General features: G+C 35.9%; 1 protein-coding gene across 2 annotated transcripts; it reads left to right on the forward strand.

The window, feature by feature from the left end:
* Positions 1-9,919: 9,919 nt before the first annotated feature.
* On the forward strand, positions 9,920-15,454 carry LOC131943290 (zinc finger protein 883). 2 transcript variants are annotated; one of them, XM_059303320.1, is made up of 2 exons: positions 9,920-10,022; positions 12,924-15,454. In XM_059303320.1, exon 2 carries the CDS (start codon positions 12,940-12,942, stop codon positions 14,776-14,778), a length of 1,839 nt encoding a protein of 612 aa, XP_059159303.1. In that variant the 5' UTR covers positions 9,920-10,022; positions 12,924-12,939; the 3' UTR covers positions 14,779-15,454. The 2 variants fall into 2 exon arrangements, with proteins under 2 accessions (XP_059159303.1, XP_059159304.1); XM_059303321.1 differs by having other exon boundaries at positions 9,954-10,044.
* Positions 15,455-23,165: the final 7,711 nt, after the last annotated feature.

The following is a 23,165-nucleotide window of genomic DNA, read 5'->3' on the forward strand; positions in this document are numbered from 1 at the left end:
CCTCCTAAAGTTTTATGTCCACACACTTCCCATAGTTTTATGTCCACACACCTCCCATAGTTTTCTGTCCACACACCTCCCATAGTTTTCTGTCCACACACCTCCCATAGTTTCCTGTCCACACACCTCCCATAGTTTTCTGTCCACACACCTCCCATAGTTTCCTGTCCACACACCTCCCATAGTTTCCTGTCCACACACCTCCCATAGTTACCTGTCCACACACCTTCCATAGTTTTCAGTCCACACACCTCCCATAGTTTTCTGTCCACACACCTCCCATAGTTTTCTGTCCACACACCTCCCATAGTTTTCTGTCCACACACCTCCTAAAGTTTTATGTCCACACACTTCCCATAGTTTTCTGTCCACACACCTCCCATAGTTTTCTGTCCACACACCTCCCATAGTTTTCTGTCCACACACCTCCCATAGTTTTCTGTCCACACACCTCCCATAGTTTTCTGTCCACACACCTCCCATAGTTTTCTGTCCACACACTTCCCATAGTTTTCTGTCCACACACCTCCCATAGTTTTCTGTCCACACACCTCCCATAGTTTTCTGTCCACACACCTCCTAAAGTTTTATGTCCACACACTTCCCATAGTTTTCTGTCCACACACTTCCCATAGTTTTCTGTCCACACACCTCCCATAGTTTTCTGTCCACACACCTCCCATAGTTTTCTGTCCACACACCTCCTAAAGTTTTATGTCCACACACTTCCCATAGTTTTCTGTCCACACACTTCCCATAGTTTTCTGTCCACACACCTCCCATAGAGTTTTGTCCACACATCTCCATGGTTTCCTTTAAACACACCTCCCATAGTTTCCTGTCCACACACCTCCCATAGCTTTGTGTCCACAAATCCGCTATTGGTGTTTGTTCTCTATTTTGTAATGACATTGTATTTACAATATACTCATTAGGCATTTATTTATAAAGACCTTGATGCCATTGGTTGTGCTTGTTGTTTTTCACGTTTTATCTGGATTCTTATTACGTTTGACGTTTGACATTTTCTAGGTTGTTGTTTTTTGTTCATTAATTTTGAGTTTATCTTTTTCCTTGTCTTGTCCAAAGCTTTGACTTTCTGCTATGTGTCTAGATATGTGAGGGATATTAATGCTATATCAGCAGGCAATTCCGGATTTTTTGTTGTGGGATGGTCATTTTCTTTGCCTGAATTTGCAAATCCCCCTTTCGTGACCCATTCAAAACTAAGAGGAACAGTTTTGTTGAGAGGCGACCCGCTTATAAATCCAGATGTAACACGCCTTTCCCCAGACAGTATGCCATTTTGTAGAAATTAACAGGTAAAGTCATCATACTACTTTGGCTGTGATTCCATTGTGTCTCATGTGTGACGATATTATAGTGGTCAACACAAGATCGTCCTATTCTTAAAACTGTCTGTTCTTAACATAGGTGTTCATTACTTGCTTTTTTTCCTATTCTAATAAAAACGTTATTTAGTACTGCTAAAAAGCTTGTTTGGTGCTGCTAAAAACCTTGTTTGGTACTGCTATAAACCTTGTTTGGTACTGCTAAAAACCTCGTTTAGTACTGCTAAAACCTTGTTTGGTACTGCTAAAAACGTTGTTTGGTACTGCTGAAAACCTTGTTTGGTGCTGCTAAAAACCTTGTTTGGTACTGCTAAAAACCTTGTTTGGTACTGCTAAAAACCTTGTTTGGTACTGCTAAAAACCTTGTTTGGTACTGCTAAAACCTTTGTTTGGTACTGCTTAAAACCTTGTTTGGTACTGCTAAAAACCTTGTTTGGTACTGCTAAAAACCTTGTTTGGTTCTGCTAAAAACCTTGTTTGGTACTGCTAAAAACGTTGTTTGGTACTGCTGAAAACCTTGTTTGGTGCTGCTAAAATCATTGCATGGTACTCTGTGATAAGTTCCCGTTCTTTAGTATTTTTATCAATAAGCCATTTCTTCTATTCTGATGGTGGCATTTTTATGTTGACCACGTTTTGTGAAACAATTTCGGAAGTTGGTTAGCTATTATTTAACTTTTTTTTTCTTTTGGTACCTCATGTGTTATATTGTCTACGCCTTCAGCTTTGCCCTTCCTTATTTTGCCGAATGCTATCTATATTCCTTCATTGCTTATGCCCTTCATATTAACGTTTAGAGTACTTGCAGTTATTAGATCAATGGGATTTAGAGGTATGTGACTGTATCAATTTAAAAAAAATGTCTTTCCATCTTCAAAGCTGATGATTTATAGATTTTAAAAATGTGCTAGGTTATTATATATGGTCTGCATGTAAATCCTTAGGGGTCGTCCATAAATGACGTCACACTCGTAGGGGGGAGGGGGTCCATAACTGTGTGTACGGTGTGTGATGAGGGGGAGGGGGAGAGTCAGATGGTGCGACGTCACATTTTTGCATTACAAAAAAGCAATGTTAGAAAACGAATTTTACACGTCATTTCGCGTTTTAGAAAACTGTTTAAATAAATTGTAATAGGAATTTATTAAAATACTCTTTTTTGACTCAGTTCAGACAAGATTTTAGAAAAATATTGATGTTTAAAAAAAAATTCAACTGCCCTTTTGAGGGGGGGGGGGTGTAGGCTGACGTCCTTTTAGGGGGGGGGGTCTGGCTTTTTGTGACGACGTGTGACGGAAAGGAGGGGGGAAGGTAAAAATCGTCAAAAAAGCGTGACTAGTGGTTTTTAACCTGAATTCTAACGAACCCCCAAGGCAGAGGCGTAGCGACCCTTCCCGGGGACAAACTTTCAATTTGGCGCCCCCCTTGGGAGCAAATTTTCAAGTATTTGTACCCCCCTCAAACTTTCGATTTGCACCCCCGTCTCAACTTTACAGTTTGCACACCCTCCCCCTTCAACTTTCCGATTTGCACCCCCCCCCCCCCCCCCTCAAACTTTCGATTTGCACCCCCCCCCCCCGTCAAACTGAAAAAATGCAGCTAAAATGACATTTTAATTTGTTTTTACAACCCATTTTGGCGCCCCCCAAGGTCGGCGCCCGGGGACATATGTCCCCCATACTCCCCCCCCCCCCCTCATCGCTACGCCTCTGCCCCGGGGTTCGGTGAGTCAAGATACACGCAATTGGATTTTGTCAGTGCGAACTATTAAGAAGGTTTTGGTCAATGCGCTCGTGAAACTGGTGGGGTTTGTTACCTCCAAATAGTTTAAGAACCACTGTCTTCGACTTTTCCAGTTTAATTTAAACCCAATACGAACAGCATATTTGTATATAATTATGTCACCCTTATTAGCGTTGGTCTCATCTAACAGATTTACAAGCATTTTATTATGATTATGTACACATTAGCTCGCATGACTTAACCAATGGTAACTACCACATGGCTGTCTCCGGTGTCAGATGAAGTAGACTCCATCTGTTTCAGAGACCTCGGCATATTATACCCACCCCCCCCCCTTCCCCTCAACGTGAGTTTGATCTTTCCATACCTTAAGAGGTACCCATCAGAGCTGGGTTGACTCAGGGACATTCTACTGCCTTGATACCGGATTCGAACCGCTAGGCCACTCCGTCCCATATTGGCTACATAGTACATATAAGCCTTATAACATTTATGTGTGTATATCTTGGTTTTTTTAGTCGTATCTTTTATTTATTCAATAATTAATAATTAAGTCTACCATTTAAAATTCGAAGATCTAGTAATTCGGTATAAAATCACAATATTGTTATAAATAATAATTATAAACAACTTCCTAATTTTAACATCCCTACTAGACCTAACTTTATGATCATATGATCGTCGACTTCGATTGTAGATCCATAGGTGGAGTGGCAAACTACACTTCTCTCAAATCAAATTCTCCTTACTAATTTATGTAGACAAACAGGAAATAATTTTCCGGAAGTTTTTCAAAGGGAATTAATTGTTTAGTTTTTAAAAATAGCGTCAAAAATTGAAACAAAACAAAATAGGAATAATACGGACAATGAAAAACTTTATATTTACTCAATCATTGGTGGACAAAGCATCGATTTAGTCGTTGAAAGACTAACTTTTGATCATGATTGTTTATTTACAACATGGCAGATCATTGTTAAATTCATTGCGTAATATGCCTACCAGTGTTCATTTCAGACATTTTTCTCCGGGGGAGGTGGCGCTTCAAACTTTCCGGGCGGGTGGGAGGTGTAATAGATTGAGTTAATTGTGAGGTCAAGGGAACTCACTCTCTGTATTAGTATTATATTTATATTGTTATCTTGAGTGATGTCCCTTACATGTTGTTATCTATATATAGTTGTCTCTGGCCACTTCCTTCCTCTCTCTCTTTCCGATCATGGCGTCTGTACATAATAAAGGCTGTTAACAACCAACGCGGCTTCTCGTCAGTCATTACAATCTACCTCATTTGGCGACGAGGATAAAGATCCACTAGAAAGAGCACCTACTTACGCAAAAAAGAGGTTTGCTAGAGCTTATTAGCTAATTATTTCTAGAATAATGGCGCTGTATGGCCAAATAAAGCAATTTGATGCGAATGATGAAATCATTCAAGATTACCTAGAGAGGTTAAGCTTTTACCTAGAGGCTAACGACGTGACGATAGAAGCCAAAAAGAGAGCTGTTTTGTTAACAGTCATAGGGCCTCAACAATTTAGGCTACTAAAAGACTTATGCGCACCAGCTAGTCTAACTACCAAGAGCTTTAACGAGCTGAGCAAATTGCTAACAGACCACCATGCGCCTACCCCATCAAAGTTTCTATGTCGAGCTAGATTTGACAGTAGGACTCGTCAACCAAACGAGTCAATATCAGAATATGTTGCTGCTTTACGTCATTTAAGTGAATTTTGTGAATTCGGAGACACGCTGTCTGACAGATTATGTGAAAAGTTTGTGACAGGTGTAAACAGCCCTGATATTCAAAGAAAGTTGCTGCTCGAGTCAGATCTAAAATTGGAAAAAGCAATACAACTTGCAATGTCATTCCAGCAGTCATCAGATGCGGCGAGATCTTTAGCACCTTCAGGGATCCATGCAGTAAACAGCAGGTTAGTCAACAAACATCAACCCCATCAGAGCATTCCAACTTATGCTAAACAGCCTGCTCGTTCAAATCCTAGATCTAAATCTAGTAATAATTATCAAAAATGTCATCGATGCAAAGGTCCCCATGCATCTCATCGGTGCAAGTTCAAGTCTGCAACTTGTTATAAGTGCAGTAAGCAAGGTCACATTGCCAAGGCCTGCTTTGCAAAGTCTTCGTCTGTTGCTAAATCTAGCCAGTCAAGACAGTACCGCAACCAAAGGCAGCACTATGTTAACTCTCACCAAGACTACCTAACCCAACCAATGAACCACTCTACCTGTGAAAATGCTCAAACTGATTCGCAGCCGGATTTCAGCCTGTTCTCTGTGAAATCAATAAGTCATGCTCCCATCAATGTACAAATTAATATCAACGGTAAGAGCATCAGCTTCCAACTTGACACTGGAGCATCTCTAACAGTCATAACAAAGAAAGATTTTGATGCTGTCACAGGAGGATCAGTGCCTCTACAACCATGTCACAAGTGTCTAACAACATACACTGGTGACAATGTTCCGGTAATAGGAGAGTGTATGGTTCATGTAAGTTATAATGGTCAAAGTGTTAAACTTCCTCTTCTTGTGGTTGAAGGAAATGGACCGCCATTACTAGGTAGGAACTGGTTAAGTGATCTTAAGTTAAATTGGGAGAGTATTTGTTCATTGAAGAATGTAAAAGAATCTAGTCTTACTTCACTAGATAAAGTTATATCTGAAAATAAATGTGTTTTTGGTAATCCAGGATTACTAAATGATAGAACAGTGAAGTTAAGCATTAAAGACACAAATCCAAGATACTGCAAAGCTAGAGTTCCACCTTATGCAATGAGGAATAAAATTGAAAATGAGCTAAGTAGATTGGAATCTAATGGCATTATAAAGAAGGTAGACTATTCCGATTGGGCGACACCCATTGTGCCAGTGTTAAAGAAGGATGGTTCTATAAGAATTTGTGGAGATTACAAAACTACACTGAATAAGCAAATAGAGCTAAATAGGTACCCTATACCTAACATTGAGGAAATCTCTTTGAATTTGGCAGGAGGAGACAAATTCACTGAATTAGACTTTAGTCATGCTTACACTCAACTAGAACTGCATCCAGATTCAAAAGTCTATACGACAATAAACACACATAAAGGACTCTACCAATATGAAAGACTATGTTTTGGCATATCATCTAGCCCTGGAATTTTCCAAGCTGTCATGGACAGTATTTTTAAGGATATTCCAAATGTTTGTGTGTACTTTGACAATGTGTACATAACTGGTAAGAATGACACTGAACATCTTAAAACACTTGATAAAGTATTGAAAATTGTTGGTGAAAAAGGTTTAAAGATAAACAAAGATAAATGTCAATTCATGCTGACAGAAATTAGTTTTCTTGGTTATATATTGAGCAAACAAGGCATCAGACCTCAACCTGAGAAAACAAAAGCCATTAAAGAAGCACCCAAACCTGAAAATACCCAACAACTAAGAGCTTTTTTGGGCTTAATAAATTACTATGCAAAGTTCATAGGGAATCTGTCTGGTAAACTATCACCACTGTACAAGATGCTACAGAAAAATGCAACTTGGCACTGGGGTAAACAACAAGATACTGCTTTTAATACAGCAAAAGAAGCTTTGTCTTCTGACACCTTACTAACTCACTATGACCCAGGGAAAAGACTTATATTAACATGTGATGCTTCACCAGATGGTGTAGGAGCAGTCTTGTCCCACATGGATGAGAAGGGTGACAGACCCATTGCTTTTGCCAGTAGATCTTTGAACCAGGCTGAGAAAAATTATTCTCAGTTAGATAGGGAAGGCTTAGGCATCATTTTTGGTGTTAAGAAATTTCATAAGTTTCTGTTTGGTAGGAAGTTCACCATCTTTACAGATCATAAACCATTGCTAGGTTTATTTGGAGAAAACAAAACCCTACCTGAGCATGCCTCACCAAGAATTCAAAGATGGGCTATCACACTAACTGCATACAATTATGAATTGAAATACAAACCTGGATCTGAGAATAGTGCAGATAGTCTGAGTAGATTACCTTTAAAAAACCAAAGCCTGAGCTATGTACCAGAAGATGTATTTGTTCTCTTCACTATCATGGATAACTCCAATATAAATGTGAATGATATTAAAAGAGAAACACAAAAAGATGAGTGCTTAATAAAAGTATATGAGTACTGTAAGAATGATTGGCCTAAAGAGTCTGTGAATGATGACTTAAGGCCATATACAATAAGAGAAATGGAATTAAGTCTAAAAGATGGAGAAGATGCAGTCCATTATCAGTCAGAGTTGCCTAAACAAAGTATTTGTAACTTAATAAATGATTATGGTGATATGGCAATTTCAAATGCCTTTAAAGAGAATACATTAGTAAGAAGGAATGTGATCATCAAACAACTTTGCTAACATCATTAGCACTTACAGAAACTAAAAGGGTAACATCAAAAGAAAAGAGCAAAGATTTTTGCCATTGAATACACCCACTTCAAATACTGGATCACAGTTGCAAATTGATATGGTCCAGGATATTACTTGTAAACAGTATTTTTGGTTACCAGGAAAGCACTATCAGATTACCTGAGGAAATTGATCAATCAAAGAAATCTATGTCAGTCAAGGATCTGAATAATAGCATAATACTTTCAGATGCCAATTCAAAAATAGTTCCATTAAATCATGACAAACATTCATTGAAAGAGAATTTGGTGTTAATGAGAATGTGTATCTAAGAAATTATGGGAGAAAGGAAAAATGGATACCAGGTCAAATTGTTCAATGTACAGGACCTGTGCCTTATAAAGTTAAAAATAACTTGTGCAGATAATAAGTGTGAATCTGTCAATCCCACCAAGTCTGATCAGTTCACACCAACTCAGTTTGTTCCACAACCAAGTTCTGTTGATATGAGTGAACCAAGTTGTCTGGAGTCAGAAAATGTAAATTCTGGAGTTAATGATTTAAATCCTAGACCTCCTGAGATAGAGAATCCAGATGGTCAGAATCTTGAGTCACCAAATCAGAAGCCACTGAGAAGGTCAAGCAGGACAATCAAAGTCCCAAATAAGTTAGACCTATGATTCTAAAGGTCAAAAGGACTTTGACATTATTGTTTTGTATTTTGATTATGTTGTAGCATATTGTGCATTGTTTGTAAGGATGTAATCTACCATAGTGTTCATGTTACAATATAATTGGCGATTTTAGGATACTATCAATTGTTCTATTGAGAGATGTGTTATTGTGTTCTAAGGGTAAAGGGATGTAATAGATTGAGTTAATTGTGAGGTCAAGGGAACTCACTCTCTGTATTAGTATTATATTTATATTGTTATCTTGAGTGATGTCCCTTACATGTTGTTATCTATATATAGTTGTCTCTGGCCACTTCCTTCCTCTCTCTCTTTCCGATCATGGCGTCTGTACATAATAAAGGCTGTTAACAACCAACGCGGCTTCTCGTCAGTCATTACAATCTACCTCAGGAGGGATGATTGAAATTTACGGGGCATTTCGGACATTAGTTACATTATATATTTTGAATAAACATTCTTTTTCGTTTGGGAGGGGTTGGGGGTGCGTAGTCGAACTTCTGTTAAGACCCCCCCCCCCCCCCCCACTCGAGAACATGCCTGTAAGAAACTCTAGTGCCGTGGATCAGACCACCTTGAAGGCGCACCATTCCTCCCTCCACCCCCAGCGTATTTTAGAGGGATAGTACTAGAGACGGTAAAGGAAGTCTGTGACAGTTTCACAACAAGTGAGTTCTAGTTTGTGACAGTTTTGAAGAAAGTGAGTTATAGTTTGTGACAGTTGCACGAAAAGTGAGTTCCAGTTTGTGACAGTTTCACGACAAGTGAGTTCCAGTTTGTGATAGTTTCACGACAAGTGACTTCTAGTTTGTGACAGTTGCACGAAAAAGTGAGTTCTAGTTTGTGATAGTTTCACGACAAGTGACTTCTAGTTTGTGACAGTTTCTCGACAAGTGACTTCTAGTTTGTGATAGTTTCACAAGTGAGTTCTAGATTGTGACAGTTTCACGACAAGTGAGTTCTAGTTAGCGACAGTTATTTTTTTTTAATGATGTGAGCAAATCATTGTACATTTTCACCGATTATTGTAGAATTTGATTTCTTTTAGAAAATGCCGAGACTCTGTTCAGCTGAAGTAGTAATTTAAATAGTAGTGTATAATTTATTTTCTACTTTTTAGTGCATCATTACATAAAAGCTTGTTATTAAAACGTTTTTTATGAAAATTTTTATTCTAAAGACGGAAGATGACGTCATAAGTTTCGTGCTTTTTTTAAGTGTAAACAATAAGCGACGTCATTGTTAAATGCGGTCTTGTCCCAAGTTTAAACACTTTTCCGGTTGCATAAATAAAATTGTTTTTCTACATTCGAATACGCCTTTATTTTTTATTTTTCTTCTTTAAATAAAATTGTGGTTATACATTTATAACATCTACCATATTATTTTCAACAAAAGTCCGTATCAAGTTCTTGATATATCGCTGTAGATTCTGAAGTGATGTCCGGCGAAAATATTTTGCGGACAGACAGAGAAAGAGAGAGAGAGAGAGAGAGAGAGAGAGAAGTGCGCACGGGGGTTTTTATATATTAGGATATCTATATAAAATATTTTGTTGAAGGGTGGGGCAGTAGACGATCTTCGGGTGAGAAGGGGGAAGGGGCTGGAAATGCCTGGAAGAAACTCTGGCCCCCGAACTGATATTTAATAGTTAATGCGGCCCCTGGGATCTAGATCTAGACCTAACTAGGGGAAAGCACTCTAGATAATAGTACGTAAAATTATAACATGACCGCTGCAACTGCTATCAACAGTTCTAAAATTACGTTTAAAAATGTAGATTCTTAGATCAAATAAACAACGTTGTCAAAAGTTACTTTTAGGACAGTACTTCTGGTTTTTATCATTAATGGTGAACTATTATTTAGTTATCTGTAGGCTAATTTTTTATTCAAAAGATAATTAGTAGGCTAGAAAATTAAATTTATTTAGCATAGGCCTATGACCTGATAGATCTAGAATCTAGATGATTCTAGATCTAGATCTAATCTCTAGATCTAGAAATCTATCGTTTTGGGTACAAAATCGCCCGCGGCTGGTAATGTACGAAAAAGTTACCTCATTGTCAAGGTTTAAATAGAAGTATATTTTGATATAGATTCTATTTGTGTCAAATATTATAGATAAATGAATAATAAACCTAAATCAATAGCTAAATTATAGGGTAATCTATCGTTTTGGGTACGTAAAATCGCCCGCGGCTATTTATGTACGAAAACGTTACCTCATTGTCAAGGCTTTAATAGAAGTATATTGTGATATGTTTGTGTCAAATATTATAGATAAATGAATAATAAACCTAAATCAATGGCTAAATATATCGATATAGGCCAGAAATTAACTTTAAACAGCAGTGTCTGAGAGCAAGATTTGCTATATAAACAGCAGCCATTTGTAAAATAGAGTGGCTTCCCCCTGAATCTGGAGCTAAAAGCTTATAAAAAATAAAACTTAGACAAGATGGCTGCTATAGTAAATGTGCATGGTTGCATCTGTTGGAAACATCGCTAGTCTTCATTTATTACGGAAAAGTTTTAATTCAATTGTTTAAAAACAGGTACATAAATGAATCAAGGAAACATTTTTGATTTTTTTTTAAACATAAATCTTCCTCAAAATGTGAAATAATTATTAAAATTTAAGGAGTCACCTGTTTTTCACATTACAAATCGCGGGCGATTTTACGTACCCAAAACGATAGATTACCCAATATAGAGTATAGGCCCTATAGGCAAGAAATTAACTTTAAAGTTTAAACAGCAGTGTTTGCGAGCAGGATTTCCTATATAAACAGCACTTAGATCTAGCAGCTATTTGTAAAAAAGAGTTGCCTTAAGAAAGAACTTAAGATGGCTGCTATAGTAAGTGAGCATGGTTGCATTTGTTGAAAACATCGCTAGTCTTCATTTATTACTGAAAAGTTTTAATTCAACTGTTTGACAACAGGTAGGCCCTACGCCCTACATAAATGAAACAAGGAAACATTTTTGTATTTTTCAAAACATAAATCCTCCTGAAAATGTGAAATAATTATTAAAATTTAAGGAGTCACCTGTCTTTCACATTACTAATCACGGGCGATTTTACGTACCTAAAACGATAGATTATGGGCCTATTATATCAAGATCTAGATCTAGCTAGGTCCTAGTTAGTAGTTAGTAGATCTAGATCTAGTACAGTAGTAAGTATCAATGAGAAGCCACATTCACTCATTCTCATTCAGACATTTTTGCTTTTTTGTGTAATTTTTAGTACCTAGGACTAGATAATAGAATTTAATTAAATTTTAATTTAGGGCCTAAGGGTGAATGTTTATACCATGTTGTCCGAGCCGATAATGGAATCTTCTTTAAAAAAGGGGTGTTAACTGTTAGGTTACTAGATCTCTAGAGTCTAGTAATTAACTAAATAATAAACACATGGCTGGCTAATGTCAATGCTAACCCTGTCCCTAACCCCAACCCGGTAAAACTCCATTTTAATGTATTTTATTCTCCGCTTCACGTTCACCTCCAGTTGAGTGTATTTTATTATAAACTCAACAGAAACACACAAAAAGATGAGGAAAACACTAGGATAAGAGTTAGATCTAGATCTATTTATTTTTTATATGAATGTGAGTTTTAATTAGAAAAGGTAAAAAATATGCTAAAATAGAGTTTTACCCCCCAACCCTGGTCATACCAAACGCCTAACCCTAATTTCTAACCATAATTAGTCGAGATTACAATACTACTAATAACCCAACGCGCCTATTTTATGGAAGAGTCTATTATACTCCGGTATTTAAAATCATCCAAATTTAATAGTTAATTAATAGATATAGGTCTCATATCATATTGTGAGAGGAAATGAGCACTGTTTATCTATATATAAATATATATATATATATATATATATATATATATATATATATATATATATATATATATATATATATATTACAATTAGACTTACATTATATTTTTAGGAGAGCTGTTTAAACATTACACAATATCACTAGCTATGTCCCCTTTAGGCTGCGCTGCTGCGCAGTAGTTTTGTTAAATACATATATCCTAGTATAAGTTGTTTAGAACACCGTTCAAACAAAATAAAAGTTGCACATTGGATTTTTTCCCTTAGATCACTAGATACTTGGTATTTATTTTAGAGTTCATACTTTAAAGTATACTATACAGAGTGTCAACATTTTTTTAAGGACAGTAACTAAATTTTGTCTTAGGCCAAAGTAATTGATCTCTCCACATCTTACAAAGAGAGTTACTGAAAAGTTGAAACTTAAAAAATATTATTCTTGTTGAAGTTTTAAATAATTTCTAGAGAGTTTTTTTATTAAACTAAATAATTTTTAGTCCTATATTAATGGACCTCTCCACATCAATGGGACGGAGTGGCCTAGTGGTAGAGAGCTGGCCTGCTAACCTGTGAGTCTCAAGTTCAAATTCGGGTTCAAGTCAGTAGACCATCTCTGAGTCCACCCAACTTTGATGGGTGCCTAACTCACGTTAGGGAAAGTAAAGGCGGATGGGCATAGTGCTGACCACACTATCTCTTCATATGCCAAGGTAACTCTACTTCACTTACCCCATAGACCGTCAGGTTTCAAAGGGAAACTTTACTTTTTTTCCAAATCTTATGAAGAGAGTTACTGAAAGTTGATGTATTAAAATGGATATTTTAAGGGAAAAAAAATGTTTTAAAAAATAATTTTATTTTTCTGTTCATATCATCTTTTATTTTATTTTTTTAGCCATCCATTTAAGTTTATGCAGAAAAGACTAGGAAAATCAGTCATGTCAATACAAAGTGCACATGTGGTTAAACAGGAATCAAATGACCAAGCAATACAATTTATGGATTTAAAATCAGATGTAACATTGGGAATTTCAACTTTAGAAGATGTGAAACCAAATTCAACATTGATTTCAACTTCAAATGTTATCAAACAAAATATATCATCACAATCTTCACCTTTTGAAGACAAGTCAAAAGAAACAGTTGCATTTTCAACGTCAGAAAATCAACAATCAGATGAAACATTTTCATATTCTAAAGATATGAAACAAAATGTTTCAACAGAACTTTTAAGGTGTGATGTTATGAAAAAGGACATCTTAACATTTTCATCATTTAAGGGTGAAAACGAAAATAGCTTAGATGTTAAAAGACAGCTTGAATTTTTACCGGATTCTGATGCTTTTATTGAAAATTTTACAATTTTAAAATCAGATCTTCATCATGATTTAAAAGAACTCAAGGAATTGCATAAAGAAGTTATTGATAATTTTCCAACAATGTATGAGCTCAGTGATAAGGGACTGAAGACATATAAGTGTGATATGTGTTGTCAAAGATTTACTCATTTAGATCATATTACACAACATATGAAAACTCACACAGGAAAGAATTCAAATGGGTATGATTTTTATCAGCAACAAGGTGCTATGAACAGTCATGTAAAACAGCTTAAGAAAATAAACAAGAAGTTTTCTCTGCATAAATTACATCCTGAAGACAGATGCAATGAATGTGATGTGTGTCATAAAAAGTTTGCTCATAAATCTAGTTTATATACACACAAAATTATTCACTTGGGACATAAGCCATATGAATGTGATGTGTGTCATAAAAAGTTTGCTTATAAAAATAGTTTAATTATGCACAAAAATATTCATGCTGGAATTAAACCATATGAATGTAATGTGTGTCATAAAAAATTTGCTCATAAGTCTAATTTAAAAGTACACAAAGTCATTCACTCTGGACTTAGGCCATATGAATGTGTTGTGTGTCATAAAAAGTTTGTCAGGCAGTCTGGTTTATCTAATCACAAAATTATTCACTCTGGACTAAAGCCACATGAATGTGATGTGTGCCATAAAATGTTTGCTCAGAGGTACCAGTTAGCTCAACATCAAAAGACTCATTCTGGGCTTAGGCCATATGAATGTGATGTGTGTCATAAAAACTTTGCTCAGAAGAATAGTTTAATTATGCACAAAAATATTCATGCTGGAATTAAGTCACATGAATGTAATGTGTGTCATAAAAAGTTTAGTCAGAAAGGTCGTTTAGAAGTACATAAAAATATACATTTAGGACACAGACCATACGAATGTGATTTATGTCATAGAAAATTTACTGAAAAGGCAAGTTTATCTATGCATATTAAAAATCATGTTGGACTTCAGCTTCATAAATGTGGTTTGTGCCATAAAGCATTTTTAAAAAAAATTCAATTATCTCAACATAAGAATACGCATTTACAATTAAGACCTTATGAATGTGATGTGTGTCATAAAAAATTTGCTAGTAAGTATGGTTTACATCGACATCAAAAGTCTCATTCTGGGCTCAGGCCACATGAATGTGATGTTTGTCATAAAAAGTATACTAGGAAAGATGAATTATTGAAGCATAAAAAGACTCATTCATGGGGTCCACATGAATGTGATGTTTGTCATAAAAACTTTACTAGGAAAGATGAATTTTTGAAGCATAAAAAGACTCATTCAGACGGTCCACATGAATGTGATGTGTGTCATAAAATGTTTTCTTGGAAATTTTCTCTATCTCGTCATCAGAAGTCTCATTCAGGAAATTAGCCACCTGCATTTGATGTTGGTCATAAAATTCTTGTTCACAAGGATCACTAATCTTTACATAAAATGATAAATTTGGCACTTAAGTATTTAAATTTTGAGGATTATTGTTGTAACCATTTGAAACATCAGCCTGTAATTCATTTGTATAATGTCACTAAGAATGAAGTTAATGTTAGGTTGAACAATTAATTTTATTAAATTTTGCAACAATAATTTATAAATATTCACACAAGAGAAAGAACACTTCAAAGTAAGAATGGATGTCATTAATCATCACAGCACATACAATAAGATTACCTTGTATATTTATATATATATATATACATATATGTATATGTAACATATGAAATGATGTTGTCTTCTACACCATGTTAGGTTCGATGACGTTTTTGTTGCAAAATGGATCTTGTACAATGCAGATTCAGACATTCTTGTTATGGACATAAATGTTTATATAATATTCGTTTAATTTTTTTCATAGAACCGTTGTTTCTCACTTAGAATTTTATGTATTCCGTATATCAGTAGGTTATCATAATATTGGACATATCTTCAGCAATCTGATTCATATCATGTTCAATATACAGGTTACTAGTGGTGTAACACACCTTTTAACTTTCTCGTATATACAAAGTATAGAGAAAGTCTTGTCTTGTAATCGTGCAAAGAAAAAATAAATCTCGACGTTTTACACCTCCCTGAGTCGGAAAATCATATTTTTGCAATCTTGTCCTTATGTCTGTGTGTATGTGTGTGTGTGTGTGTAAACACGATAACTTGAGTACCATTACAGCTAGGTTGATGAAATTTCATATATAAGTACTTTATCAAAATCGTACCAACTTTTGAGCGATTTCCGATAACCGGAAATGGTACTTTTTCTACTTTGAATTTTTCAAAAGCCTATAACTTGAGTACTATTTCAGATAGATACATGAAATGTCATATGTAAGTAAAAGATCTTATCCTCCACCTTCAAATTTTGAGTAATTTCCGTTGACCGGAAGTAGTATTTTACACTAATTCTGTTTTCTCAAAAAACGCATGTAAATTTATAAAGTACTAATAATATTCCTCACTATTATGCACATTTTGTTTTGGCGTACACTTGGTGTGCAATTCTTTTTTCTATGAGATTCTATTTTAAAAAGTTTAAGTATTTAAAATGGATTAAAAATCATAATTATATCCCGAGTTCCCATCCCCTGTTGTTTTATATAAGAATATTCAAGAAAGTTTAGGGGAGATCACTCCCGGTTTATTATATTTGTAACAATCTGTAGACATACTGTAATATTGAAGGGGGTTTCCTCCAACACAATTAAGTAATATGTGCCAACATGTTAGGTACCATATGGCCTGTTGACGCAGATTTTAGTCTTGACATCTTTCTAGATTTGCTTTCACAGCCTTTTTTCACCCAAGAATAAACTATAAAGCAGCAGTTGTTGTGCTCTGACTACTGTATGCAAACTAAAAATTTCATTCGTATGCCAATTAGATTCCTTTATACTTTTCGTATGCAGAGAATAAAGTAATTTATCAGTTAGCTAAACGAAATTCCATACATGGGTATATGAACTTCTTTTCTATTTTCTGTAAAATTTTAAGGGATTTCCAGTGACCAGAAGTAGTACTTTACAGTATTTCTAACAAAATCAGTGTTTCCTTAAGAAAGTACTAATTTCTGCTCTATTATACTCACAGTTTGTATTCATCCTGTGCACATTTCTATTTGATTTAAAAGATTTATATCTATAAACAAATTAAAATTGTTTTTAGCCACAATGTTGGTGAGGGATGTTTTTTTTTACCTATTTGAATTAATTGACTAAGTGAATTAACAATGATCTTGAAATAACATGTCTATTTAATCAGCTTCTCTCATTTACCCCCATACATAACTACTTGTGTTGTAACTCACAGCCCGCTAACAGAGTCAACTCCTTTAATTTCTCCTGCTTAGATACTGCTCTACAACACATCCGCTGACGCTTAACCAATAGCTTCCCATTGTTACACGTCAACAAACAAAGATGTCACCCATTCTTGCTACAGTAGGCACACTATTTACACTAATGGCTCCATATACACACCTTTCACATCACCAAACTGTCCAAATTTCTTCAATTTGGCCAACTTAGAGGACCTAGATTTTGCATACAACATAACTGTACTAGCTAGTAGTTCAAGAGACATACATGCAAGAAAAACTAAACAGGCTTATTTATTTTGCAACTAATTATAACTTTATTCAAAAATATCAAACAAGTTTAAATATATCATTAAAAAATTTAAAACCTAAAAATTCATGACTTTAGGGGTTATTGGAAAAAAAATGAACTAAATACAACATATTAACTAAACACCCAATTAGATAAAATATCAAACAAGCTTACACATATCATTTTAAAAAATCACTAAACTCAATTTTTTTTTAAACCTAAAAATACATGACTTTAGAGGTTATTGGAAAAAAAATGAACTAAATACAACATATCAACTATTAGCTAAACACCCAATTAGATATGGCAATCACTTTACAAGAAATACAAAGCAACTTTCAACTGCCCACACTCTATACTCTACCTGAAGGTCAGAGCGACCCATTAATTGACCTGCCATAGTACATTTCTAAATTAAATGCTTTCTGCCATACAACACCACAATTCAACAAAACAACCACTATAAGAACAAAACAATTAATTAATCTAGCCACTCACATTTATCTTCCTGAGACTCACTGAATGCTTGTGAAACAGTGCCATCTATAAATAGATAAAAAAAAGAATACATTATACAAATTAAGAGATGATACATAATATGAAAATAAAGTACTATTATATTCCATATATAAGAAACATTTATCTGTTACAACATGTGGTAAATATGGGTTAAAATATTTAATGCAAAGGAGTGTTAAAAAATTTTTAGAAAATAAGTTTAAATAACCAATAAAGTACCCACAATTATTTACCTAAATAAATATGGGTTAATTATGCAATTTGATTATTGGTTGTATTGTCAATTTTTTTTATTAAAAATGTATACACCGACTGATGTTTCTGAAGTCAAGTTTAGTTCAATATGTTTGAAATAAGGAATATACAACAATTAAATCAAACTAAACATGAGATTAATTTTTATAGTATTGTTTGCATTGTTTTCTATATGGGTCAGGTATTGTTATAAATAGTCACACCCTTGCAGAAATTTAACCCAAATTTCTTGAACATTGTAGTGCCTACTGAAATGTGTGCACCAGAAGTTTTTTAGAACTAATAAAAGGAAAGATTGCAAAATCAAAATTTAACAAGTTATTAGTATCAAGTATAAATGGAGAATCAAAATTTACTAAAAATATAGCACAGACAGTCTGAGCAAGTTTGTATTATCCGTTCTGGCCTGTGTTAAATAAACCTCTCCTAAAAGCAAAATGGTCTTATTCCTATTGTTCTCTACTGGGTGACTCTAACAATTCTACTGTCTTGTTGACATTAACTTTAGAATATAAAAAAATATTCCTTCTTTTTTTTTTAACAATGAAAGATCCTCTAAGTCTAAGACTGTTAATGATGCATGTTGTGTGTTGAAGCAGGAACTTTGGCTTTTGAAATTGCAGTGCTTGGTTTATATAAAAATATATAAAGAACATTAAAAGGGATACAAGCACAGTATCACCAAGGCTGTTACTAATTATTAGACTGCTGTCGGTGGAGGTCTAATACCCACTAACACTAACTTTCTAATGCCACTATCTTCATCAACTTTCATCCCATAAACATCCAAAGCTTATTGTGTTAGCTGAAGAGGATGTCTCTTGAATATTAAAACATTCTCAACAGCAGTCTTGAATCTTGGTCCCTTAAATATAGTAAAACATGATTTAGTGCACAAATTATTATGATAATGAATTCAAATAAATTCATTTATTCATTCATTCAAAAAATGAATTCAAATTCTATCTATATAAAAAATAATGTATGTGTGTGTGTCTGTCTGTATTTTATGCATTACTACACCTTTTATCCGATTGCCATTAAACTTTGGGAAGTTGTGGAGAATTTTACTAGTGAGGTTTCTGCGAAAAAAAAATTCAAATTCGCAGGGGTGGCGCCACAATAGTGCGCAATTTTTTAAATATATATATATATGGTATATAAAAATCGATTGAAGTTTCACACCGTTCATCCGATCGTCATCAAACTTTGGGAAGGGCTCTGCACAAAAATTCTTTTTTTAATTTCACAAGGGCGGCGCCTCAGGAGAATGCGACTTTTCTATATATATGGTATATAAAAATAATAAAAGTGAATTGAAGTGACACCGTTCACACATTGGCCATGAAACTTTGAGAAGATGTTCAGAATATTTCTGGGGAGGTTTCTGCGCAAAAAAACATTTTCAAAGTCACAGGAGTTGCGCCCCGGCAGGGCGCGATTTGTTTTCTCTATATATACCGTATATATATAAAAAAAAGTAGATTGCGGTTTCACATCGTTCGTTAGATCGCCATCAAATTTTTGGGAGTTAATTACAACACTTCAGGTGAGGTTTCTGTAAAACAATTTTTTGTTTAATTTCGCATGGGCGGCGGGATTTTTCTCATAATCATAGTACTTTTTTAATGAGTTAACATGATATATCTGTTGTTTCTTCCTTTGGTCTGGAGTTTTGTTGAGATAGTTCAGATCATTCAATCTTGCACGGACCGTGAAGGATCCACAGTTCCTTAAAGCATTGTTAAGTTAGGTACGAGAACAAGGACTTTTTCACCAGGATTGAATGTTCGCTTTTGAGTAACCTTATCATATGGTTCTTTCAACACAGGAATTGTATCCAACGGGGCCTTAGGGATAGTTTTATTGGGTTCCCCGGCAAACTGACAGTCCTTGCAATGTTTGCAGTAACGAGACACATCGTTTCGCATTTTCGGCCAAAAAAACAGTTCCCTGATTTTTGCCATCGTCTTCTTGACCCCAGGATGGGCCGACATCTGGTTGTCATGGGCCAATTTCAGGATTTCCTGCCGGTATGATGGAGGGACCCATAGTTGGTTTTTCACCAACCATGGTTCGGCAGGAGAGGCAGTTGAAGGGAAGAAGCGTCGGAAGACCAGATCATTTGCTGTGAAATACTCCCCATCGTCGGCCGAGAGGGATTTCACGACCACCGATTGGAGCTCAGCGTCTTCTTTTTGTGCTTGTACTATGTCATTACGAGATATTTTCAGAGGTAATTCCATGAATGGAGCCTCTAGTGGCACAGGTTCCGGATTGGGAACTGGACTTCACGATGACGATGATTTGAGTGGATCTGGTACTGTATCAGCTAACCGCTTGGCCTCACTCCGTTGTATTACACATGCTGATACAATTCATTTTCTTCGTCGGGAGGTGTAGACAACGGGTTCTGTGCCTTCTGAGGGTAGACTTTGCTTCCAGCTAAGTCATTACCTAGGAGCAGGTGCACTCCTGGGGCAGGGGTACAGTCGATTACCCCCAGGATGACTTCTCCTTGGCCAAGCTAATGAGACAGATTTAATTTATGCAGAGGGATTACAGTGGGTTCTGCCCCCACTCCTTGAATAATGGTAACATTCCCGGTGTTAGTTTCCAGTGCAATGTCCATCGAGTCCTTCAGTAGAAGCGACTGTGAGGCCCCTGTGTCTATCAGGGCAACTATGTTCAGCTTGAACGACGGATCACTAGGGTTACTATTTAAAACATCTGCCAGGAACGATGAGAAGCCAACCTTTTTTCGATCCCTCGAAATCGGTTGCCTCTGAAGTAACTAGTCGGTGGAGTGGATAGTCAAAATATGACTGTACGTAGGTGGTGGAAACTTCATTCCTTTCTTGTGGACACATAGGGGTAGTGTCATCCCGAAAAGTAGAGTTCAACTTTGAACTTGCTGCCTGAGGGGGGAAGCATTATGCGCTGATGTGCGCACAACCTCTCTGTTGTCTCGTCGCCGCAGATAACAGTTCTTCATGAAGTGGCCAGGCTTCTTGCAGTACCTGCATACTGCTAGTTGACTGGCTGTGGTTCTGGGCTTCTCTATTCACTGGAGAGACTTCAGAGAGCCAACGAGGGGGAGTACTGGGTTTAGTCGGTTACTGGACACCTGTGGTTTCTTGGGACCAGCGAATGTGTCTGCCGACTCAGCAGCCTTCTTAATGTCAGATATCCTATTATCCAGGATATTAATGTAGATGGATCTCTTCGGGTAGGGAATTTAGGAATTCCTGTCTTAAGACCAGAGATTTGAGCTGTTCAAAATCTCCGACATCTTCTGAATGGAGCCACCTAGAGAAAACTTTTTCTTTCTCGAAAAGATACTCCACATAAGATTGGCTGGGCTGCTTTCTGAGCTTTCGGAATTTTATCCGATAAGCCTCAGGTGTTAGCTCATATGCTTTTAAAATAACAGCTTTGACCAGCCCATAATTGGTTTGTACATCCCGAGAGAGTGCCTGAAATGTACTAGCAGCTTTCCCTATTAAAACTGCTCAATAAAGTGGTGACAGACCTTTCGGGCCATTCACATGATTTGGCTAAATTTTCAAAGGAATTGAAGAAAACGACAAAATCTACCTCGTTAAACTTCGGGACCAGCTTACCGAACAGATTTTCTTCCAGGCATCTCTTCACGAGTTAGAACATCAGCTAAAATACTCTCACCAAAAACCACTTCATTAATGAAGTACACAACATTATCCTTTAAAACTCGTGAAGTTCGAGGAAACGGAGTACTCTAATTTCAACTCTAGGCCTAGATCTACTCTCTAGTCGTCTCTAGTCAAAACAACTTATTTTTAAAATGAGGGTGTGTGTAAATTGCGAGGCGCGAAAAGCAAAATGGCAAGGCGGTAAACTGTGAAAAGAAAATACGAGACATACCTGCGGAATCACGGGTAAATAGCGAGACACAATTTGCGAAAACAATTTTTTTTTCATGTTTTTTAGGGTTTTTTTTATAGTTATACACTAAAGATGATATATCACAAATGTTGTGTTCTTATTTTTGTTATATAATTTGATTTTGTATTAAACAATCTTAACATCCTCTGGCCGCCGCTCTCGTTTTCTTGTCAGCGGGAGAAAAATCCCGCCTTGATAGACGTGTCAGTACGATTTCATAAAGAGAATACTATTTTAGACTATATTTTAAAAATCTATAACTAGATATTCAAAACTCTAAATATTCTGACGTTTTTTAATCTGCGAGAGAAAAAAAAAACGCCGTTTGAGGGGTTGGTATACATTTCGAACCGTCCAACTATTACTCATTAAATCTACATTGTGACTTAGTAAGCGCGACATTAATATCATGATGCTTTGTTTTTTCGAGGGGAAAAAGTATACCCGCATGCTACAACGCCATTCATGGTGAATACCTCTGTGAATCATTTTTCGCTCGGTTTCAATGAGTATACAGCCCTCCCTCTTCTTCTCCACCGAATTAAAAAAAAATTACTAATGTGGTTGGGGTCAAAAGTGTAAATTTTGATTCAAGAAAGAGAGTGGGTGGTATTGAAACAACGCAGCTGTTTCTGTAATAGTAAAAGTAAATTTTACAGGAAATTTGAAATCTCATTACTTAATTAATTAGTTAATTTAATTATCGCTAACGAAAATAAAGGGAAATAAATTATTTATTAAGTTTATTAGTTTAAAGGTTTTACTGCACAACACACGCCACTATGCGTGTGTGGTATGTGGCATGACCCCGCAACGCTAGGGGACGGGTACACTAGTATATATATATATATATATATATATATATATATATATATATATAATTGTTTTGAGTTTATATTTAATTTAATGCAATAAACCCGCCGTTGGTTGAGGCTACACCTGGGGTTTGTTCTGCTACGTCAAAGGTGGGCAACGTGCGGCCCACATGCGACCCGCCACAGAGTTTGGTTTTTTTTTGTGGCCCGAAAAAAAAAAACCCACCTTAAACTGAGATTCGCTTCATGTCCGCGACCGAAAGCTCGTCTCGTATTTTTTTCCATTAGAGCTGGCAGTAAAAATACGCACTTTTCCGGTTTGTCTGTGCAACAGTAACATTTGAAAATTCTAAATTAAGTGAATACATGAACCATCCGTAAAAGCGTTAAATTGGTGATGAATCCCGTGTGTTTAATGAAGAATGGGCACACAGTGTGTTTACTGTGTCATGAAACAATTGCCGTATTTAAGGAGTACAATCTGAAACGACATCACGAAACAAAACATAATCATTTTAAACGGTGCGGCCCTCCATTTAAACCCTCTACCATTTGAGTGGCCCTCAAGCCAAAACAAGCGCCCACCCCTGTGCTAAGTAATATACTAATAAAACAAAATGTATTTGCAACAATACAGTATATATTTGTC

Source organism: Physella acuta, unplaced genomic scaffold (assembly GCF_028476545.2).
Source record: "Physella acuta isolate Inbredline_101_S28 unplaced genomic scaffold, ASM2847654v3 ptg000450l, whole genome shotgun sequence".
NCBI classification, from domain to species: domain Eukaryota; kingdom Metazoa; phylum Mollusca; class Gastropoda; family Physidae; genus Physella; species Physella acuta.

Bases quoted from the DNA above. Each gene is read 5' to 3' on its own strand.
- LOC131943290 (XM_059303320.1), top strand. From the start codon at position 12,940: ATGCAGAAAAGACTAGGAAAATCAGTCATGTCAATACAAAGTGCACAT.